This window comes from Pholis gunnellus, assembly GCF_910591455.1.
Source record: "Pholis gunnellus genome assembly, chromosome: 19".
Taxonomy (NCBI): Eukaryota; Metazoa; Chordata; class Actinopteri; order Perciformes; family Pholidae; genus Pholis; species Pholis gunnellus.
The window spans coordinates 12,253,573-12,276,183 of NC_136546.1; the positions used below are offsets into that span (position 1 = coordinate 12,253,573).

The following is a 22,611-nucleotide window of genomic DNA, read 5'->3' on the forward strand; positions in this document are numbered from 1 at the left end:
AATCATATTAATCTTCTATTTACAACATCTTCATACTATAACCTTTTTTGTCTGATGGGAAGGGAATTGCGGATTTATAAGAATGGTGTAGAAATATTTCAATGCACTATTATCAACACTCTTGAATATTTGTTGTCTTTGTTTCCTCAACTTCCTCAGGATTTGTTAAATCAGCAGCAAAGCTGTAAACGCTGTCTGTCAGTGATTGAGAGGAATCACCACACGTTGCAGAGGGCGCTCTCCACCAGTAAGGTGCTCCGAAACGTCGACCTGTCCCTGCTACAAAAGAGAGTGGCTGAAATACAGGGCTCAGCACAGGTAAGTGTTAAGCTTACTTGTACACGTTCATATACCAGAATGCCACACAGACACCGCATTACCACATCGCTGATTATATCAATTAGGTTACAAGAATATCAAAACACCCAGGAGGCAACAGTCTGCGCCTCATTTGCTTAACGTAAGAAAAATAATGTAATTACACTCTATTACCGATGAGACCAGTTTCAATCACCGCTACCTACTGTCCGTCCTCTCAGGTTTTGCTGAAGGAGGTTGGGGAATGGAGAAGGCAGGAAGAGGCCAACAACTGCCTGAGGAGGAGGTTTGAGGAATCAAGACAAGAGCTGGAGAGAGTGCTGAAAAAAGCTCAGGGCTGCTTGAGAGAGACTGGAGACGCCGAGGAGTTACTGAAGAAACACCACGTAAGATCAAAGCCATAACTTTCTGCCGTAGCTTATCTGTAGAAAAAGAACACTGGCTGCTAAATCTCTTCCTGACCACAAAGACAAACAGTTACAGTGTGTAAAACAGCAGCAAAACAGAACATCTGGAAGTCATTCTGTTGTTCGGTCTTCATCAATATAAACTGAAGAATTGATTCTCATACTCATCGCTTGTATTTTATTCTGCACAGGATTTTTTTGGCCAACTGGACCAGCGGTTGCTGAGTGTGTTCTTGAAGGCGTGTGACGAGCTGACTGACATCCTACCACAGGAGGAGCAACAGGGGCTGCAAGAAACTGTCCGCAGGCTGCACAAACACTGGAAGGTCAGGGGTCACCATGCTTTAACACTCTCACTAATTACTGTACATCTCTGGAGGCGCTTAGCTGATACTTCATTAACTTAACCAGGAAGACCTATGGCTTTGATAGAGTTCCCTCCAGTGTGTTTCCAATTAACCTGTACTAGTTAGATTAAAATGCATCCCTCTCAGTGTTTACGCACAGTCTCCCTCGAGGACATTCTGTCCCTGACAGTTTTGGGGATGATATAATGTGAGACTCATTTATATTATAGGAAATCTTACCTATCATGTCTCCTATACTCTGTTCCTTCTCACTGTTTCCCACAGGACATCCAGGGCGAGGTACCGTCTCACCTGCTCTGCCTGAAAGTGAAGGTGGAACAAAGTCGAGTGGCTGTGATCATACAAGACTGCAGAGCAGAGCTGGACAGAGAAATACAAGCCCTCTCTGATACCTGCACCAGTGAGCGAGTGATCAAAGAGCACAGAGTGAGCCTCGGATTTGGTAGAAACTTAAAACCGATTAAACCAGGAGTGAGAGAAGGAGAAAGTTGAAATCACTTAATGTCATCTTCAACATCATTCTGGAGCGTTCTAAACTCAACACTTCCTTCTCTTATCTCCAGACGTTCTTCAGGGAACGAAAACCGTTGGCTTTGTGTGAGAAGAGGATTAGAAACATGGAGGATCTGTGTCATCAGTTGCCTGACAACGACCCGGCTTATCGAATGCTAGACTCCACAAGAAGGGCTGCAGAAGAGGTTACGGAGCAAATCAAAAGCACCCACCTCAAACTGGAGCATCACCCTGATAAGTGGAAAAAGTGGAATGAGAGGTAACGGTTGACAAAAACTCAACTCCTTAATAGTCTGGAATTTCACTGACGGGGCTTCAAAGTAGTTGTTCCCTTTTTCTAGGTTCTGTGAGCTTTCCGATTGGCTCTCATCTCAGAGGAGGCAGGTGAGGCTCTTGAGAGAGACAGCGAGAAATTCCACCCATCAGGAGCAAGTGGACGCTGCTGTTCAGGTGAGCTAGCACATTATATTTGCCGCTGTAGGCACAAAGAATAGCTGATGATTCAATACAGCTCAGCCTCGGTAAACCTGCATTCCCTTTTTTGTGCTTCCACCATCTCCAGGCACTGCAGGAAGAAGTAGATGCCCGAGAGGAGAGCCTGTTGTGGCTTAAGAGCCGTCTCGCTGGACTGTCTGAGGTTAGCTCTGAGCTGGAGGTCCAGAGACAGAGAACAGCTCTGGCCAAACTCTCAGCTGACCTGCGGGCACTCCTTTCTTCACTCTGTCAGGTATTCGAAGATATTCCAAATGCTTAAAATGTTTCTATATCCTGTGTTATCTTTCTGTCTGATCCTTTGCCTCCCTCATGCACAGTGGGGCGAGGAGGGCTCTGCTATGTTCCAGTACGAGGAGCTGAGAGAGGAGGTGCATGGTGCTCTGGAAGAGGTTCTAAGAGTGCGAAGGGAGGCTGAGGAGCAGACCAGCAGGATCCTGGATGCTGAGGACCTGGAGGAGGCCAACCAGCTTTATCTTATTCACCAGGTGTGTGTAGTGAGGCAGGAGAGAGGTGATGTCAACTGTGTGCAGATATTTCATTTACAGAAGCTTCCATCTAAAGGATACATCATTGAAATCAGTTGCTGTTCAAAGTAAACAATGTCTAGCCTCTTTAATTTCTGTATTCAAATGTCTTACACTCAGTTTATTGTATCTTGTGAGGTATTTCATGTTCCAAAGGAAAACATAATTTTAGTTTTAGTTATTTATTTAGTTTTATATCTGGTTTAAGTGATCTAAAGACAATTAAAGACATTTCACAAAGTATTTTGAAGAGTAATGTAACTGCCCCTCAAAGTCTTAGCTTTACTGACCTCCAGTGGTTCAACTTCTTTCAGTGATGTTCATGTGTACTCTAGGACCCTGCGACATCAATGTATGGTTACAATGTTACAAGGTTATATTATTATCATTGTACAACGAAATGGTGTAGATAGAGGTGCTACCAAGGACACTTCTGGATCAGGGGTAAAACCTTCTTCCAGAGAGGGCAGGAAAACTTCTCACTCCACTTCAATTATGCTCTTTTTGCTGCAAAAAACTAATTTGTCACCTGACATGTTGTTTTCTATACTATGCGTTTGCTGTAGCACCACCAAAAGCGCCTGCATGCAAACAAGAGAGAGGCAGAGCTTCTGGTGGCGCACTGCCACCAGCTGCAGAAAGGGGAGGGGCTCAGTCAGTCTCTGCAGGAGCTGGAGGGAGCGTTTAGCGATGTCGACCACAAATCAGGGGCAAAAGAGCACAACCTGCAGGTACACCAAGTCTGGATTTTTCTCACATGTCAGTATGCTAATGTTTGCATGTGTGAGTGTCCACACAGACCCCTGCAGTCATCATTGATCGGTCCATGTTGAACCTTAACCAGATATTGATTGTTATGTGGTGTGTTTATTTAGTTTGAGTCTGTTGTCTTGGGATTTGTTTAGATCTATTCTATCACTGTCTTCGAATTGATCAGAAAATCAACATGTGTCCGCATGAAAATGTCCAAGATGTATGGAGTTAATTTTCAAGGGGAAAATTACTGTAAAACACCTTAAATCAAAACTCAGGGATGAATGTTAGAGGTTTTTGGTGTCTGTCCCTCTGAATAAATCAAAGCTAAAGATCCATTTTAGACAGACCTTATTACACCAGCGTTAAATAATGAAAGAGAAAGAGATTGATGCAGTTGATTAGTATGCATTGAAAAATGAGATAGAAAATGCATTTTTGTTCCTGGTTACAATTTAGTCTGGTAATCTAGAATTAAATTAAGGCCAGAGAGTGCTTTTGTTAGTTTGGTTCTTTGAATGAAACCAAACACTACCGTACCCATTAACTCTGTGTGTACATGTTATATTTTCTGTATTAAACTGACATTATCCTGCTGTTTCTTCATCATCTCAAGGCAACTCTGAGCTCCTGGCAGAGTTTTGAAGCAGAAAGAGAAACAGTTTGGAGGTTTATCAGTAATACCAGCAAAGAGCTGCACAAAGAACTGATTTTCAACAGTCTGGACAGCCTGAAAACTGAACTGGAGCAGAACAAGGTGTGTATATACAATACGTGTGTGAGTACATGCATGTAGAGCATGCTCTGTATTTGCTCTCATACAATATACTTATTTTTTTCTCTGTAGGAGCTCCTCACAAAGGTTGAGGAGTTTTCTGTGCGTGCGGCTTTCCTCCTTGAGAAGGCGGAAGAAGTTCAGCTTGGTCCGAAGAATCGAACTCTTCTTCTACAGCAGGCCGAGTCAACCAGAGAAGCACTCGCACAACTTCAAGACCACCTCAACAAGAAGTATGTCCCCTCCTCATCCCAAGCTTCCCTCCCAATTAAATTATAACGGAGTATACTGAAACTTCCTCAAACTCCAAAGTCATAATTTCAGGTTTGATGTGGAAAATTGAAGAAGCAGTTTTCACCATGTTAAATGGGCTACTTGTATGTCATTCCTACAGTATGTCTAGATATGCATGCAGTATATTTTACTAAATTGTTCTCGTCTCATCTTGCGTCTCCCAGTGTTGTCCAGTTGGAGATGATGTGTATGTGGTGGGAGCGCTTCTGCAGCGAATCAGAGGCTTTCTCTCTGTGGATCAGTGAGAAAGAGACGGAGCTGGAGGCCATCAAGTCCACCTCCTCCTTAGATCCTCTGGATAAACACATCAGCACATTGGAGGTATATCTTTCTTTCCTCTACCTTGTTTTTTATATCTAATACTGACTGCACCCTGTATAGCTAAGAACATGTCACAGCTTCTTCAATCATCTTCTGACATTCATGAATAAATATGCATCATCCACATGTTTTTTTTTTAGTAGCTCCCAAGAAAATTTGTCAAAATTGCTGTCTGGCCTTTAGCCCGGAGTGTACAGTATCAGTGAGGCCTGAGGGTTATTAAGATTAAGATGAAATAAGATTAAATTTGAACATAACCGCAAGGGAGAATTGGGTCAGAGGAGCTGCAGCGAAGACTAGGATATAGAAAATAAATTGATAATATTGAAAAAAAATGTAATCTTGGTTTCCAGACCTCAGCCATGTTAATCTCACGGAGGAGGAGAAGAGGAGAAAAACATGTCAAAAACATTTAGGATAACAGGACTTAAGAAGTTTGAATTTTTCTAGAACTCTATGAACCTGAAGAGACATCATTTTCTTTTTATCTATCATAGACAAAGGAATTTATTGAAGACAACACATAACATTGTCTGTTCTGTCTTGTTTATTGTCCCACAGGCTGTGGCAGGAGGTTTAGAGGAGAGAAGGGCAGCCCTGGCCCACATGGAGGTGGACTGTGAGGCGCTGTCGAGGTTTGTGACCCCCGGAGAGGCTGGACGTATCCGGGCTCGACTTGCACAGATGAGGCGCTGCTGGGAGGAGTTGATGGGCAGAGTAGAGCAGCTGGGAGGACAGCTCAACCAGAGCGCCTCGTACTGGCAGAGATACAACGATAACCTAGAACAGGTATACAGCCACACATAACGGAAAAGTTTGGTGCGGAAATTGTAATTGAGGCTTTGCAGGGCCACCGGTTAAATATACTTTTGAATAATTGAAGCTGTTGTCATTATCAGGTCAAGAAAGCAATGGCTGACCTTAAAGAGAAGCTTGACTCTCCGGTCACATGCTGCTCATCTTCATCTGAGACCTACAAAAGCCTCCAGGATCATATGGTAAGAAAAAAAACACAAAGAATGCCTTCATGTGACATCACTATATGGATTTATGGTTTTTTTAACTAAATCCTCAGGACCTGAAGGGTATCTTTTGTATAATTTGAATCAACTTATTTCTTATGATTATTTTTCAGGTTATGCAGTAATCTCCAGTATGAGACTGAACTATTTTAGTACATTTTTACTTATCATGTTAGTAGGATTTATGTTCAAGAGTTTGTAGCCATTGAGTTTTAACGTCCTCTGCGGAGCTGATGACGAGTACATATCCGTCTCCTCCAGGAGGTCTGCCAGGCTGTTGAGCAGCTGAACCCCAGGCTGATGGCTTTGTGTTCGGCCATGAAGAGGCTTGGAGAGGGCATCCAGCTGGAGGAAGAGGTGGCTAACCTCCAGAAGCAACAGCGAGAATTTTTGGGAAAGGCAACAGAAAAGCAATCGACATTACAGAGCCTTCTAGCACTTTGGCAGAGGTAAAGTTATGTGTTTATGAATAATTTTTTGAAATTAGGGGCATCGGCAAAAGAAAGATTTATCATTTATCTGAAAAAAAACATCAGTCTGTGTTAATCTCATGCATCATAAACTAGCTTTGCTGAGCAAATTCCTGAATGTTTTACTATTGGAATACCCAGACATGAGCCATCCTATTTAGCTTTTAAGACAATTATTCACCATGAGCTTAATTATGTTATTGCCAGCTGCTGTGATGCTTTGGTGGGCTGACTCTGAACCTTATGAGTGTGTGACCCTCCAACACCTAGAAGACGTATGTTTGAATATTTCAGGGGTTTGCCACAAAGCACTTTCAGTCGGTTTTGGTCCCTGCGTCACACACGCATCTTATCCTGATTGTAAAAATCATGCTTTCCCCTTTCATTTTGCAAATGTGTTCTTTCTGGTGAATCCTCCTCTCTGTGCCAATTTCCTCTTTTATTCCCCGAATCATTCTCTCATCCTTGAGTGATGAAGAGGAGCGAGATCTTGTCTTTGACTCAATCTGTCTGTCATCCAGTCAGCCATCGCCTTTCTATTCTAATAATAGGCTTTTCTTATCACGTCCTTTGATCACACAATAGACTTGGACAATAGACTGGAGCGATTGCTTCTCACTCTTCTGTATTAGTCACATTAGTAGCTGTTTATAGAATTAAAGCTTTGGTGCTTGTTTCATTGTATTTCTGCAGTCAGTGGCTCTTTTTAGATGAAGTACATTCTTTTATGCTGAACTGAGTTAATGTGTGCCTCTATGCAGATCACAGGTAACTAAGGTATTGTTAGATCAGTATTTATTCTATTCATTTTCAGAATAGTGCTGCATAAATCATATTTCATTAGAATACTATTTTCTGAGTGCCACCTTTTGTATCTACAGATTTGAAAAGGAGAGTTCGTCCATGAAAAGCTGGTTGAGCAGGTGTGAGTTTGTTTGCTGTCCAGACTCAGACCTGCTTTCTGCAGACAAAATAAAGCTTAGGAATGAACTACTAAATGTACAGGTAAGTCATTTTACTATTACCCATTTGCATGTAGAGTGTTTATTTTCCATTCTCAGTTTTACTTTTACCTCACCAATTTCATAAAGGGGCTTTTGGCTATTTTTATGTGGCATCATTTTAAAATACTTATTCACCCCTCCAGGAAATGCAGGGGGAGACGGCATCCTATGAGGCTCTCCTACGGGGTCTTGTGAATCTTGCGCTGTGTCTGTACCCCACAGCGCCCGAAGCTCGTATCCAAGAGCTCAGCGATGATCTCGCACAACTACAGGAAAGATGCACCTCTGTGAAGAACAGCACAGCACACAGGCAATTATCTTCTTAGGCATATCATACAGATAATTTTACTTTATTTATCGCTCCAGAAATTGTGTGGTTCAGCTTTTTTTCCCCAGGTTGTTTGTTTTGTTTAAATATACACCTGTGAAAACAATAATCATGTTCATGCCCTTAATCCAAACTGCCTTTCTCCTCTCGTTTAGGCTTGAGCTGCTGGAGACACAGTTGTCACAGCTGGAGCAGTTTGATCAGGCCCTGCTGACTATGACCCAAAGGAGTGAAACCTTCCTGTCTGGCTTGAGAAGCTCTTCCCAGGTTGATATTACTGATCTTGAGTCTGCAATTAGTAAGCTGAAGGTGAGAAATTGTCAAAAATGATGTCCTTTATAGGTTTTGTATATGAGAGTTGTTACGGTCAGCAAGTTTACATTGATCACTGTAGGAGCTAATATATACATTTGTCAAATTGAACCATCTTGTTGCAGGAGCATGAGGTGCAACTGCAGGCACATGCATCGCTGAGAGACACTCTTCAGCAGAGAGAGTCCTCCCTGCTTCGCTGCTCCACTTCAGAGGCCCAACAGCAGCTGCAGGCCTGGAGAGAGGACTGCCTGCAGCCCCTCAATGAATCCCAGCGTCTCCTACTCCTCCGTAAAGAATGCCTGACTGAGTTGAAAGCTTTTTTGAAGAAACATGGAGCGGCAGCTCAGGCTGTTCGCCGCCTTCACGAGGCAGTGGAGGGCAGAGGGAGCTGGGACCGTTCAAAAGCTGAAGAGCTGCACCGTGGAATAGGAGAGGGGGCTAAAGACGTGGCCAGGCTTGAGGCCGAGGCGGTCGGGTTAGATGGGCAGCTAAGCAAAGCACACCTTAACCTGAACGGGGCAGAGGGGCGGGGCTCCAAAGACGTGAGCCAAACTCAGGCAAAAACTTCTTGCAGGGGGCAGGCGGTGGCCCTCACGATTGCCTTAGAGGAGGTGCAGAGGGGCGTGGGATGGAGGCAGAGTGAAGCAGACGCTCTGGGGGCATTATGGAGCTCCTTTAGGGAGAGGAGGGAGGAGGTGATGAAGAATTTGAAGAAACTGGAGAATGAAGCGCGGCACAAGGGGGCCAGAGAGAGCTCTGTACAGGCTTTTCAAAACAGGTATGTAAATGGTAATCAGGCTCCTGGATCTATTATTGTATCATATTTAACATAACAATAGTTTGCTCCTATACCAGCTTTCTTTTGTAAGATATATGGTTGAATATACTTTCAAATGCGTCCTCTGAGCTTTTCATTCAGAGACCTTCTGTAATGAGAATTGAATATATGAATGATGCCAAGCCATAGATCCAAATCCTTTTAAACTTGTTAAAACTGAGAATTTCGATGTATCACGTTGGAATCAGGCTCGTAATCCCCATTGTTTTCTTCTGCATCTATTTCTCCCAGGTTGCGTTTTTTCGTCCAGCTGGATGATGAGCTCCAGTCCCTGCAGCATTCCCAGCGGTGGTTAGAGGAGAAGGGAAGCCAGCTGGCCCAAAGAGACAGTGAGCTGGCTGGGGAGGCTCTCAGGGAGGTAGCTCTGGTGAAGACGGCCTGGGAGAGCGTCAGGACTCTGATCTCCAATGGGTAGGACTGGAGGACGACAAAGGGATTTTAACTTATTCATCTCATTTAAATTCCTAGGCTCTATTTGTTTTTGGTCCTACTTTGCAGAGGCAAGAAATATAATTTCTTATCATTTTAATATAAAAACACAACAGTTATACAGCACTTGCAGAGTTTGTTGTGTATTTATAATTGAATCCAGTGCCAAGTGATATGCCAAGTAATAGTCTTTGACTTTTTTCTTCTCTTCTCTCATGCAGTCAGGAACAGAGTGGAGTTGTAGTAGATCTTCTCCGCCAGTTCCACCACTTGAAGTCAACCCTCACCACTGTCGTTGAGAATGCTCAGGCTGTTGCTCACAATCTGCCCGACCACAACCATAACGCTCAGGAGGCCAAAAGGACTTTAACACGAGTCAGTACCTTTTTTGTTTTTCCCAGAAAACGGTTCAATTTTCAGTTTTTTTCTTTTCCGATGATGCATATGGTAAGCTAAATTGATGGTTAAGATTCATACATCAAAACACATGTCGTCAAGACAGAACATCCACTGTCCAGATTATTGTATATAACTTGTATATATCCTGATATACCAGAGTTGAAGATACATAGCTTTCACTGGGCTTTTACATTTTTTTACTTTCTTAAGATCACTGCACTATGTAATTCTGCAGCTATTGTTTTACAAGTATCCGACGGCAATGTGTATGTTTTTACAATAAACAATAAACTATCTCTTCCCCTCCTGTTTGTACAGTATCTCTCCCTCTAGTGGTGGTCTGTTGTCATTCTCTCTGCACTCTTCTCTGTCCCTCCAGCATGACACGGTCCAAGCCGAGCTGAGAGAAAAACAGGAAGCAATGGATCAGCTCATCAGCACAGTGGAGGACCTGCAGAGAGAACTGGAGAAGGTTCCCAACTCTGATGCAAGCTCCATCCAGAGAGACATGGAGACGTTAAGAGACCAGTGGCTGGAGGTGAGTGGTAGTTGATATAACACATGCTGAGCCATGCCACTATTTTGATAAAGAAGCCCCGACAGCTGAAATCACTGGGCTGTTTTTCATTTACACAAATGCATGATACATTGACATACACGTGGTACTTCATGAATTCTGTCTGGAGCTGGAACGTGATAACGACTATGAAGGGATTTGTGATGTTGTCTTATGTGAAAATCAATTATGACTTCCACTTTCCAGCTCTGCCAAACACTTGCGCTGTTCCTCTTTTAATGATATTTATTTATGTTTTTCCCTTTTTCCCTTTTTACCTCTTGAGAGGTTTAGTTGGCTGCTCAGCTGTCACAGAAATATAAACAAGTCTAGACACGTTATCTGCCTTTCTGTCTCCCTCACTTCTCATCCACACATCTGTCAAACCAATTAAGTCTCGTTTTCCTTCCATCTCCCAGTAAAGCTTACCGTCCCTTGTTACATAGAGAGAAAGCTCAACACAAAGAGGGAGAGAGATCCTACCTCTCCTCAGTCTGATTGAGACGTTTCCTGTTCTGTACTTAGACTGCTGCTCTCTGTTCCTGCAGGTCTCAGAGAGAATACAAACCAACACAGAGAGACTGGGCTACTGTGTTGCACTGTGGAGCGACCTCAAGTCCATGGAGCAGGACATTAACCAATGGACTGCCAACTCCATCGCTGATCTCACCGACAGTGTTTCCAATCTCAGTGATAAAGAGCAGACAGAGGTCCATCTCGCCACGTTTCAGGTCAGAGCACGCTGGACAGTCTCCATGAAAAAGTGTATGAATGATTATGGTGGTGTAATATTCAGAGTGATTTCATAGTGCGCGTGATTTAATTGAAATGTCCAGCATTTTGATCTACAGGCTGAGGTTGAAAAGAGGGAGCAGAGGCTGGATACCCTGCAGGAGAGAGTAACAGAGCTGAAGGAGCGAGCCAAACTGCAAGAAACCCCGATACAAATGCAGGTGATTATGGTGGGGAGTGAAATTCGGCAAGATTGTACTGAAATTATTACAGCAAAAGAATATTTTTTCCATTGACATTTAGGCCAGGGATTTCAAACACTGTTACAAAACTCCCAATGGTGCAGCACTTTGGGCTCATTGGGTAGAGAGAATAATCCTTGGCTGTTCCAAGTCCTCTGCTGAAGTGTCCCTGAGCAAGACACTAAACCCCTGACTGCTCCCTGTGTGCTTCTCAGCAGCCCACTGCTCCTAATAAGCTATGGGTTGAATGCAGAAGTTACATTTCATATATATGTACCTAATGTATATGACGACTATAATTCAATTCATTAAAAAAATGTAATTTCATTAACAAAACCATAAGACCTTAAAAGGAACATGAAGAGAAATAAGCATTCAACTAAACTAAATATAAAAGAAAAATGTAAACCAACAACAACATAAGAATTTTGGTTGACAAATGGCAAAACATTCATCAAACATAACGGATATGGATGAAAGAATTATCTTTGAAATTTTTCTTTTTTAATTGTCACTCCCAAGGTCAATTGTAAACATTTAAACCTAAATCTTCCAAGCTGGAGAGAGTTTGGAGTACTAGATGCAGATCACTCATATATATTTGGGAAATGCTACAAAATAGTTATGTTTAGGAAAATGGTAAATGAAAAAATTGAAAATTTGCAAAAGATGGCCTGCATATCTACATACTGTATTTGGGTCATTTAACTGAAAAACATGTACGAAGGGGTGTCTGGTCAAAATATTGCTGATTGCTAGTATAAAAGCTATCACAAGGAAATGGGCTGAAGTGGATCCCCTCTGCCCTTGAGGGTTTGAGATTCTACAAAATATAAAAACTGACACATCGTTTGAGATCGCAAGAAGACACAGATGGAAGAAATGGACATTATTCAGGACCCAATATAGCGCCGAAGACAATGAAAAGGACAAATTATTGATCAAACTGAGAGAAAGGAGAGACTACTAAAAATGTAACTCCCGAACAAATTTCTCTTTTTGTTTCTGTATTTATTTTTATTTTAGGGTTGTGTGTTTGTTTGTCTGTGGGGTTTATATGTTGAAATCATCAATAAAAGCTAAAGTGGAAAAAAGGGAATATGAGGCTGAAAGCACATTGTGTGCGTATGTTGTTTATGTGGGATTTTGGTTATATGATGTTTCATTTCTTTGTTGAACCAGGTCCTGGAGTCAGACCTGAGGAAGAAAATGACCCATGCGCGAGAGGTGTACAACCAGGCCAAACACACTCTGACCTACTTCAGTTTCCAGAAGCAGCGTTTGGAGGACCTCATGTCCCAGATGGCCGAGCGGCTGGTGGCAGTTGAGGGCTCCTTATCTGACCTCACTGAAGCTACTTCTGCTGAAGACATCGGTACAGTTGAGGTATGACACTATCATTTCCCTCAATGTGATACAAGAACATAATAATTCAATTCTTATACATATTGTACAGTATATATAAAATAATACTTACGCGGAAAGTAACCATGCAGTCTTCCTCTACTTCCTAGTCAAAAGTTATTCCTATTGCTATCCCTGTCGCTTCATATTTCTACTAACCATGCACTATATGAAGACACACAATGATACAATATTCAATCGGTGATGCCTTAATTATTTAAGGCAAGTTAATTTGTATCGCACCTTTAATAAACACAGAGGCAATTTAAAGTTCTTTAAAATTAAATTCTGAGCACTCTATGGTACATTTCAAATGCCTATCAAGACATAATGATAGCATAATGATGATAACATTTTTGCGTGATACCCTATTGTTCCCTGAGGGTGAACTTCTGTCCTCAGTTATGACCCTCTTTAGGAGATCAGAGGTAAGAACATACTCTAAGCTGGCAGTAATTGCAGCTGTAGCTCACATCTGCAAGGTGGATGCGGTACATGTCACTGCCTCTGCCCTCTCCACCACCCTATAACCCCAATTATGAATATACATCCTCTTATTTCCTCACGTTTCATTTACAGGACCTGCAGGGCGTTGTGCAGCAGCAGAGGGCAGACATGGACTCAGCTAGAGATGCTCTGAGTGCCCTGTGCCGGTCTCATCCCTCTCAGGAGCTGTCGTGCCTCTCCTCTGACCTCACCTCCATTGCCAAGCGAACAGAGGCTGTCGCCCAGCGCTGTGCCAAGACCAAGGGCAGCCTGCAGGATGGGCTCCAGCTCCACTTCAACGGTAATAGATATATATGTGTGTGGTTTGGATGGCCTCTGTCTGATGCTTTATTATATTCTCTCCTGGATGGCGTTTTTATTCTTTACCCCCGTCAAATACATTGAGTGATTTATTTAACGTTCTTTATAACTTCTAAGTATAGATTTTAATAGCACTTAAAATCTCATAATCACTCAATCAAACAGTACACAACTACATGATGCAAAGTCATTTGTTAGTGGGTGCAACAGATTTATTTATTGTTATCCGCCATTTTTCCCCATGGCCCACTCAATCCGCCCACAACAGCCCACACTCCATTGACACACACTGTCTGGCGCACTGGTGCGCTCTCATAGCTCAGACACACACCTGTGCCTCGGAGACTAATGTCGCTCTTGTCACATCTGCTCTCGGGGGAGTCATTTTGGGCTTGTTGCCAAGGCAACCCAGCGCAGCACAGCATGGACACGCCCTCACTTAGCATCTGCCTCAACACATCTCCTCTTCCTCGCTCTCCTCCTTCGGATCCCTTCACTTTTAAACCTTTTATTTTAACACGTCAATTTTCCTGAACTTGTCACCACATCTTTATTTTAGCCTTTAGTCTGCCACTTCTTTATGTTACTCCAAGCAGAGCTCGTCCAGGACTTCCACTCCCGGCTTACAGATCTGAAGTTGGAGCTGAAAGAATGTTCGAACCTGTCAGGAGATGCTGCCGTCCTTGGAGCTAAGTTGCAGCGGTTGAAGGTATTGTTATATGTCGTACTTTTATTCTGCTTTTCTCTTGGTGCAGTTCTCAGGGCATTGTGTTAAACCAAAAGTCTCTCAGTTTTTAGTAACTTCACTTGTTGATACTGGTCAAACATACCAAAATAATTTTATATCGTCATTAGAACAAAGTTAATGGATTAAAGAAGTAATAATTATGCTTTAGTAACAATTCATTTCATATTTTCCATGTCATTTACTATATTATGTTCTACAAAATGTCATCATTGAATACTGTACGTCATCATTAATGCTTCATTGTTCACAACGTTTATCCAGCGTCTTAGGAAGGTATAAAGAGTGTTATACGTCTAGCTCTGAGGGTTGTGGCTCTTTATTTCTTTAAATTAGCAGGGACATATCACTGTTTTACTAGCAACATGTTCCTTATACATCCACAGGTGTCAGTCGAGCGGACATCTGAGGGTGACGAGTGTTTCTCTAAGGTTTGTGAGGAAGCCGAGAGGCTACAAGTCCACCTGCCTAAAGCTGGAGCAGCACAGATCCGAGAGCATCTCTCCTCCTGTCAGAAAGAGTGGAGGAGCTACCTGGACTGCTGCTCTCAGAGCCAACGAGACTTGGAAGAGAGTATTGACCTAATGAAACAGTAAGTCGTTTTTCTAGTTGTGTCATGTGTTTATGCAAAGCAATTAGAGTTAAATGAAAATGCACCTCCTCTCCAGCTTTAATGACTGTGTGGAGGGTATGAGAGACTGGCTGAAGCAGATGGATCTCAGCCTCAAGAGAGAGCCTGTTCTTGGGGCAGAGTGCCAGCAAGGAGCCCCAGACACCACAGAAGAGCTGGAGAGGATAGAAAACCTCCATGAGGAACTGCATGCAAGAAGGTGTGTATATATGTGGGCGTGTGAGGCCATATGTTATAGATGCCATAGCGTGGGCTGTTAAATATTCGTAACAATATCATTGTCTCTTGAAAGGGACTCCATCGAGCATCTCTGCCAGGAGGCCCAGTGTCTGTCTGAAGCAGGCCGGGGGTCAGGGGGAGAGGTCAGAGTGACAGGCCAGCTCCAGATGGAGCACCAGGCCCTGCTGAAGGCAGCCAGGGAGAAGCTGCGAGGCTGCCAAGAGAGCCAGGCCTTTGGAGAGACCCTCCAAGGGTTTTGGGCCTGGCTGGAGGAGATCCAGGAGAGACTGGGTACAGTAGACAGCACCATGGGAACCAAAGAGCAGTTAGAGCAGAGGCTGGAGACTGTGCAGGTGAGAGGGGGTTTTGACGAGTCGACCTGTAATTTACATGAATTATTTTATACGATGAAATAAAGGGGTTGGAATCTTTAAGAATAAACACACTTGTTTTGTTCTTTACTTAATAAATCTACAATAATAGTGCTTTTTTCTCCAGTAGTTCTGGTAAACACAAGAGGGAGCTGTTCGCTTGAGAATGTATTCATCAAAAATTCTGATGTCTAAATCCAGTTCACTCTGACCCCCATTTGTATGCACAGGACATCCTGCTTTTGAAGGGGGAGGGGGAGGTCAAGCTGAATATGGCGATGGGTAAGGGTGAGTTGGCCCTGCGCAGCTATGGAGCCGCCGGACAGGAAGTGGTCCGCTCTCAGCTACAGGAAGTGGAGGATGCGTGGGCCACGCTTCTTGTGACTACCATGAGCTGCCACAGGTAGACTGCTCACCTTGTTCATCACCTAAAATGTAATGTGATGGTGTAGAAGAGGTCCTTCCTTTTAACTTAACAGTCGTTCAACATTTCATTGTAGAATTGCATTTACAGAAACTAGACAAACTGCAGAACTGTGAACTGCAAACCATTCTTGATTTTTGGTGTTTTTATTTTGGATATTTTAGAGGCCATTTACCTGTGTGCCAAAAAATAACCTCTCTTTGGACCAGATTATTTTCACCATGATAGATTGATGTCTCAATGCCATTAATTACCATTAGGTTAAATACATAATGAGCAGTATTTGTCTCATTTGGTAACTCTGATTGATGTATTTGATTTAGTGTTTTTTTTTTGTGTGTGTCTGTGCACTCCCATGACAGCATGCACATGCGAGTTGGTTTAATTGAGCAATTATGGCCCCTCCTAGAAAAAAATTGATCTCATTAGGGAATAAATGGTGAATGGCAAACAGTGGGTCACACGTGGGCTGTGTTTGTGTTTTAAGGTTAAGGGGATAACAGAAGGCATGGGGTAGCAGGTGATATAGAGGTGTGTGTGTGTGTGTGTGTGTGCGTGTGTGTGTGTTATTTGTACATGCAGGGACAACAGATGGCAACGGAAATTGTGTGTATCTGCGCCTGTGTGTGTGTTTGAACCACACCATAAAGAGGATAAAGGCACTAAGCCAGTATTTAGATTTATTGGCCATATCATGAGTATGATATACTGTACTTGTATATGACAGTGAAAAGGTACACAGAAGAACATTATATGTACAGATTTTATGTACCAAAATTATCTTAGTTAAAAGCAACCAGACGACATATGTATTTGTGTGTATATATTTGGATTAATCCGAAAAGCAATTACTATTATTACCAGCCGCGACAGCGACGCTGGAATTGTTTTCTCCTTGTGAGTCTGTGTGAGTCATTGTAGCAATATGTGGTCCTGGAGACATCTACTGTAGCAGGAACTACAGGCGGTTTTGATTATTTTGCCAGAGTATGAAGATGGGTGTGGTGCAGAAAGAAGTGGGGTAGGAAGTAGGGAAGAGGCCATTGGCCCCCACACTGTACTCCCCTGGCCTGATTTGGTATCGCTGATGTAGTGATGCCATTGTAAGATGGTCTCTCGTTACTTTTTTCTTTATTCAGATTTTCTCTGTATATTCAAAATGTATATTCCATATGTGCCAGTCACAGACAATCACAGCTAGATCTTCTGTCGTCCCTCCAGTCGACTTGAGTGGACCGTGTCGCAGTGGGGAGGATACCTTGAAGGTGCTGCCCAACTGCGATGCTGGATGGAGGCTGTAGAGAGAGAGGTGTGTGCCCCTCTCCCCCCTCAGCCAGGGCCCAGAGAAAAGGCGTCCCAGCTCGAGAGACTCAGAGCTCTGCTGGCTGATCTGGAAGACCACCAGGTGGCTCTGTCCAGCCTAGAAGAGAAAGCCAGAGAACTGTTCAAGAAGACTGGCGATGCCGGCTTTAATCATGGGGCCCGCACCCAGCTGCAGGTGCAGTTTGATGACCTCACAGCCTTGGTGGAGGTATAACGTTACTTAATCTTTCGTTGTATTTGGTTAAAAACCTTTAAACTCCCGAGCGTACCAATTTATTGTACTTATGTCACCAACTAATGTAAGTGCGTTGTTATTTCAGAGTAATTGTTGACTGATTGTGTCCATTGTCTTTGTCTTCAGGAGAGAGTACGTCTAGCGCAGGCCGTTGTGTTGGAACACCAAGAATACCTGGAGGCTGTTAGGGAGCTCACTGATTGGCTGATGAGTGCAGGAGAGGAGCTACATCATTGGTCTGATACGTCAGGAGACTCTTCCGCCATCAAAAAGAAACTGTCAGAAGTGAGGGTAAGGCAGGTTGTCAACATACAAAGAAATCCCCTTGTTGATGCCGACTGACACTCCTTTTGTTTTTATTTGTAAACACTTTTGTCAAGAAATTAATTCCAAATTTGACAAATCCCGGAAAAACAAATCAGAACTATACGTTGACAGATAATAACGTGCCACATCTGACAGGTGACAAGCCTATTGTGCTGTAGAGTGCACATAGGTGTGCCGTCAAAGTAGTTTTCCTCGAGTTTTCATTTTACATCATCTTTATCGGCAGATGGAGTTTGTTGTCGTGGAATTGCAGATGTTCAAATTAAAAAATGTTTGTGGGCACTTCAAGGACGGCGTTTCAGCTGAAACTCTTGATTAATTCTACTTTGGACCATATGTGTCGTCTGGCCCTTTTGTATGACGTTAAGCAGTCACTAATTACGTGTGCATTGAAATAGTACTTCTATATAAATCCGTATTCCACACCACATGAGAAATGTTGGACCTTTTTTTATATTGATGTTCTATGACTGTAACAGCAAGCGATGTTTCTCTGAATCCCCACCACAGCATGCCTTAAGGATGTGCAGTGTTTTGGTGAAACTACACCTCGTAGAAAGATGTTATGTGTGTTGTATGTTGCTAAGGTAACTGATTGCTGAATTATCTGAACCCATCTAATCGTAATGGACTCCTGCTATCAAGGAGGCCAAACTATGTAGGGAATTGGAATTGGTTCTCAGTTTGTTCCCATATCACAGCCAAATATCTCAATCTCTCTTGGCACATTTTACTGCCACTATGTTGGTCTATTACTGTGTAAGAAAGGGAAGAGCAGCGCAATTAATGCCTAAGCTTTTCCCTGTTCAATAATTCTTCAATTACAGAGAGAAGATACGTGAGGCGATATTGATTTGCATTTAAATTTCACACAAGGGCCCTTATTATCACATTATGTTGTGTTTGTAGAGTCATGGTGTGAATCATTTCAGTAGAGGAGGAAATATCATTTGTTGTAGAGCAAGTTGTGCCATTTTCACTTCCCATTCATGGCCTCAAGGTTAATGTTCATATCCTTCTACTCACACACAAAAATGATCAGCTGCTATTTCCCCCCCCTTTGCTATCAGCTCAATGCTATTGCATCACACTGGAGTGTTTGCTTTTCACACTCTCTGCCTTCCGAGTGCTACCTTTCTACTCAGAATGAGAGATGGAGGCGGAGGATGAAATTAGATATAGGGAGAGAATACTGAGATAGCAAATGAAAACACAGGACATCATAAACTAATGCTTCAAAGACAGAATCAAAGCGATAAAGACAGTGAGCAGGAGACATAAGCCGCTTTAAATAGAATCGGAGGTTGCAGTTTCCGTAGCCACAGTTTCCGTAGCAACTTCATCTCCTATCTACCTTCCCCATCTCTTCAGGAGCGTGTGGAGTGTCAGCTGCTGGAGGGTCGAGAGCGCCTCAGCCGGGTGCGTCGGAGTGCAGCGTCCACGGCGGAACACACGGCGGCGGGTGGCTGCGAGGCCATGGACCGACAGCTGGGGGCGCTGTCCCAGGCTCTGGAGCAGTGGGAGGGGGCCGCCCTGAGGGCCAGGGACGACCTGGAGGGGGCCCTGGCTGCTGCTGCAGCCTCAGAGGAAGAATACCGCCGTCTGACCGCCCGGCTGGAGGACGAGTTGAAAGAGCTGGATGGACGGCTGAAGGTGTGGAGCCACGAGTTGATTAAAGCTGAAGGGCGGAGCAACAGCGAGGAAGCAGTGGAGGGATGGAAGCTGGCTAAGGTATATGAGCATTTAAATAAATGACAGTTTACCGTCTGAATTATTCACTGTCCATCTGCTCACAATAGTTCATTTAAAAAAGAATAGATAATAAAAACTCTGTTCGACTGAGATTTGGGTTGGCGAACTGTGATGTGTAAAAAAAGCTGAGAGTGGCTACTGTGCAGCACCGCACTATGTTAATTTTAGAGAAGGTGATTAGCATTGTTTAATGGAAAGTACCCACAGGCGCACACACACACACACACACACACTGTGCAGACATAGGCTACATCCTCTGCATTCAGCTATGTTTTCTCTGTCCGTAATTAACCATTCCATTTGTAAATCCTAAAAACAGATTAGTTTGTAAATCAGCTTTACTGGGATGACGAAGGAGTGACAGCTACAATCCCATCAGTTTCTCTTGTTTTCTCCTCAGTCTGTCTTCTGTCCCCTCTACCCCTCCCCCTTTTGTTTTGTTTTTGCCATTATTTTCCACTATCTCTCCCTCGCAAACATTCCCCTTTTCAATTCCTGCTTCTTTCCCCTTTCTGTACTGACTTGTTTGAACTCCAGTGTACAGTGATGTCTTTCCCGACTGCAGGGGTTGATTCTTAGATGCTCTTGCTCCTCACCTCCCCTGCTGCTCTGTTTTCGAACATCCACAGGATGTTTACAGTGTGACAATTTCTCTGTACTGTCGAGGCCATGCCAGCATGTACACCTTCACACTCCTCCCCGGCTTCTTCGGCCATGCCTTCCTCAGTTTTTTCTCAATTTGGGGCTGTCAAAGAACAGAGGAGGAGTCCCCCCCCCCCCCTCCTCCGCTTCTCTCTCTCTCTCCTCCTCCAGCCTGCTTCCTGTGTCCAGCCGTGTTTTCGTTACGCGCTCGTTTGTGTGCGTTTGAACCAATCCTGCATCTGTGAGGGCTGACAGCTGAATTCCACCGGGAGAGAGCGTGAGAGAGTGAGAAGGAGGGAAAAATGTGTGAGAGGGAAAGAGTGCAAGGAGTGGGAGGAGGGAGAAAGAAAGAGGAGAGAGGAGGGAAGAGAAAGTAGTAGAACGTTTGGACGAGGGAAGGAGAAGAGAGCAACGAGTCCGGGAGAACGGAGAAGGAGGGAGGGAGGGTTGTTTATTGGTAATACGTCAGAAAGAGAACAAGCGAGCGAGCGTCAGAGAGAGAGAGAGAGAGAGAGAGAGAGAGGGCTTGTACATATTTCATGGGACAGGATTTGATGACTGTGTGAGTGCAGAATGTGAGGCACGCTTAGGAGAGCGGGAGAACGTTATCCGCAGCTCCTTCCTGCCGCCACACTCCGCGAAGAACAGAAATGCTATTGTACAAGCAGCACTGTGAGTATGTGTGTGTGTTTGTGTGAGAGAGAGAGAGAGAGAGAAGAGCTGAGAAGATGAAGCGAGGGTGTGAATAGGAATGTGAGTGCACTTATTGAAGGGTGTCATTCAGATCCATTGGGTGCTCGTCACTTGTTAACACACACACACACACACACACACTCTGAGCCAGCTGGTGTCTGTTTTGTGTTGTTTAGGAGATACTGGAGGGATTGCAGAGCGCCGAGCCGATGGCGGAGAAGTTGAAAGGCCAACTTAACGACCTGGTGCGATACTCCAGGGACCTGGGCTCACAATCAGACCGGGTCACCGCGCTTATCAAACAGCACAACAGGTAAGAGTGTTCTGCTTCAGTGAACAGCGTGTGGTGCAAAAATACTTTGGTGTTTGTTTTTCTTTCTGTGGATTTGAAATTAAACTGAGCTCTGTTTGCTCAGGCTGAGTGATGCATCATATTGTCATCCATGGATTTTCGACGGATTTATATCTTGGTGATATGATCTTTATGGTCGAATAATTCGGATCAAGCTGTGCTTAAAACCAGCTTAATGGAACACAATTTGTCAGTTTTTACAAGCTCATTTGTATTAGAGGCATGTGTTTGTGTGTGTGTGTGGCCATCTTGCACACTGAGTTGTGACATGTGTCAGCCAGGCTAAAGGAAGCCTTAAAGGTGATAGAGAGCACCGGAGCCACCAGTTGCTATGCAACATTTAATTACCTTCCCTTCACCTCTGCTTGTTCACTGTGTTTGTATTGCTTGTTCGCTGTGTTTGTTTTGGTTTGTGTCTTTCTCAAGTTCAAATGTATGCAATGCTGAGTGTGATTTGAGGGGAATCAGATACATTTGGATGGTCTTTTTTATTCTTGCGCTCTAATTTTTATAAGTGAGCCTGTGTTAATTTAGTGCTTGTTTATAAACACACCATGCGATGCTTATTCATACATGCGTGCATACAACCATACACACACACGCACATGCATACACAAGCATGAACATCTCCAGTAACACAAATGATCTCCTTCATGTGCATGGGTGACATAGTGAGCTAGTGTACGGTAGTGAGAGCACTGTCTGTGAGGCACTGTGACACTGTAACATTTATTGGCAGACAACCTGAGTGAGGTCAGCTTGTTGGAGATGCTTTGGCGGGTAATTGACTTTGGCTGCTGATTGGCAAAAACAGCACCCTTCCTCATTCACTGGGCTTTTTAGTCTGTAATAGACTTGGCCTGTGTGCTCTTTGCACCTGTGCCGCATTAAGCACAGCAGAAAGAAGGGCAGGGAGAGAGAGAGAGAGAGAGAGAGAGACAGAGTGAATAAAAGAGTTGAGATAGGGTAGTCACTCCCCCATCCTTTCCATAGCACATGCCAGATTTTGTCTGTCACAGCAGGAAAAAAGTGCCTCTTCCACTCTCATACCATCCCCACTGTACTAGCCTTTCATGCTCTCATCGCATCATTAAAACTCAAGGGTGTTTGTGTTTGTGTGCGTTAAAGTGTGTGTCGATTGAAGGTTGTGTGTGCTTTTGCCTCCCTTTGGACAGTAACTCTTGCTTAAACAGCTGCGCACCTTGTTTCCCTGCTGCAATCCTCTCCATCCCTTCTTCCACTCACCCATTTAACCTTCACCCACTGCCCGATATGTATGAAACCCAATGGCTCTTTTCCTTTGTTGTCCTTCATCTTCCTTATTTGTGTTTTATGCGCATTCTGATTTTGCATACTAAATAAATATTGTCTCTGCAGTTAATGTTCCAATTTTGCCTGAGGTATAAAGAAAGGGATTTTACTCATACATTAGACGGGCCAGTATCCCTACATTGCTATATTGTACAGTTCTAAACCAGTGCAGCGTGTACAACATAAAGTGAAGCAATAAATGTACAATAAATGTCTTGTTATTATCACAAAGTCTGTATTGTTGCTGTATTCTGTGGTCGCAGCTATAGATT

General features: G+C 43.6%; 1 protein-coding gene across 1 annotated transcript in view; it reads left to right on the plus strand.

Moving 5' to 3' along the window:
- Positions 1-22,611, plus strand: part of syne1a (spectrin repeat containing, nuclear envelope 1a) — a gene marked incomplete at its 5' end in the record, with an annotated part of 110,052 nt that overhangs the window by 21,601 nt on the left and 65,840 nt on the right. The window contains 35 exons of the mRNA XM_079180047.1: positions 160-318; positions 540-704; positions 917-1,051; positions 1,358-1,519; positions 1,657-1,865; positions 1,948-2,056; positions 2,169-2,333; positions 2,419-2,586; positions 3,192-3,356; positions 3,995-4,135; positions 4,226-4,386; positions 4,612-4,768; positions 5,330-5,557; positions 5,668-5,766; positions 6,052-6,239; positions 7,142-7,265; positions 7,408-7,574; positions 7,748-7,901; positions 8,030-8,685; positions 8,977-9,156; positions 9,396-9,549; positions 9,953-10,111; positions 10,678-10,860; positions 10,981-11,082; positions 12,286-12,489; positions 13,087-13,294; positions 13,911-14,023; positions 14,446-14,651; positions 14,728-14,889; positions 14,983-15,262; positions 15,511-15,683; positions 16,926-17,235; positions 17,389-17,553; positions 18,961-19,320; positions 20,853-20,989. Of these exons, the coding sequence (XP_079036173.1) occupies positions 160-318; positions 540-704; positions 917-1,051; positions 1,358-1,519; positions 1,657-1,865; positions 1,948-2,056; positions 2,169-2,333; positions 2,419-2,586; positions 3,192-3,356; positions 3,995-4,135; positions 4,226-4,386; positions 4,612-4,768; positions 5,330-5,557; positions 5,668-5,766; positions 6,052-6,239; positions 7,142-7,265; positions 7,408-7,574; positions 7,748-7,901; positions 8,030-8,685; positions 8,977-9,156; positions 9,396-9,549; positions 9,953-10,111; positions 10,678-10,860; positions 10,981-11,082; positions 12,286-12,489; positions 13,087-13,294; positions 13,911-14,023; positions 14,446-14,651; positions 14,728-14,889; positions 14,983-15,262; positions 15,511-15,683; positions 16,926-17,235; positions 17,389-17,553; positions 18,961-19,320; positions 20,853-20,989 (6,608 nt within the window). The remainder of the gene's footprint in view (positions 1-159; positions 319-539; positions 705-916; positions 1,052-1,357; positions 1,520-1,656; positions 1,866-1,947; positions 2,057-2,168; positions 2,334-2,418; positions 2,587-3,191; positions 3,357-3,994; positions 4,136-4,225; positions 4,387-4,611; positions 4,769-5,329; positions 5,558-5,667; positions 5,767-6,051; positions 6,240-7,141; positions 7,266-7,407; positions 7,575-7,747; positions 7,902-8,029; positions 8,686-8,976; positions 9,157-9,395; positions 9,550-9,952; positions 10,112-10,677; positions 10,861-10,980; positions 11,083-12,285; positions 12,490-13,086; positions 13,295-13,910; positions 14,024-14,445; positions 14,652-14,727; positions 14,890-14,982; positions 15,263-15,510; positions 15,684-16,925; positions 17,236-17,388; positions 17,554-18,960; positions 19,321-20,852; positions 20,990-22,611) is intronic.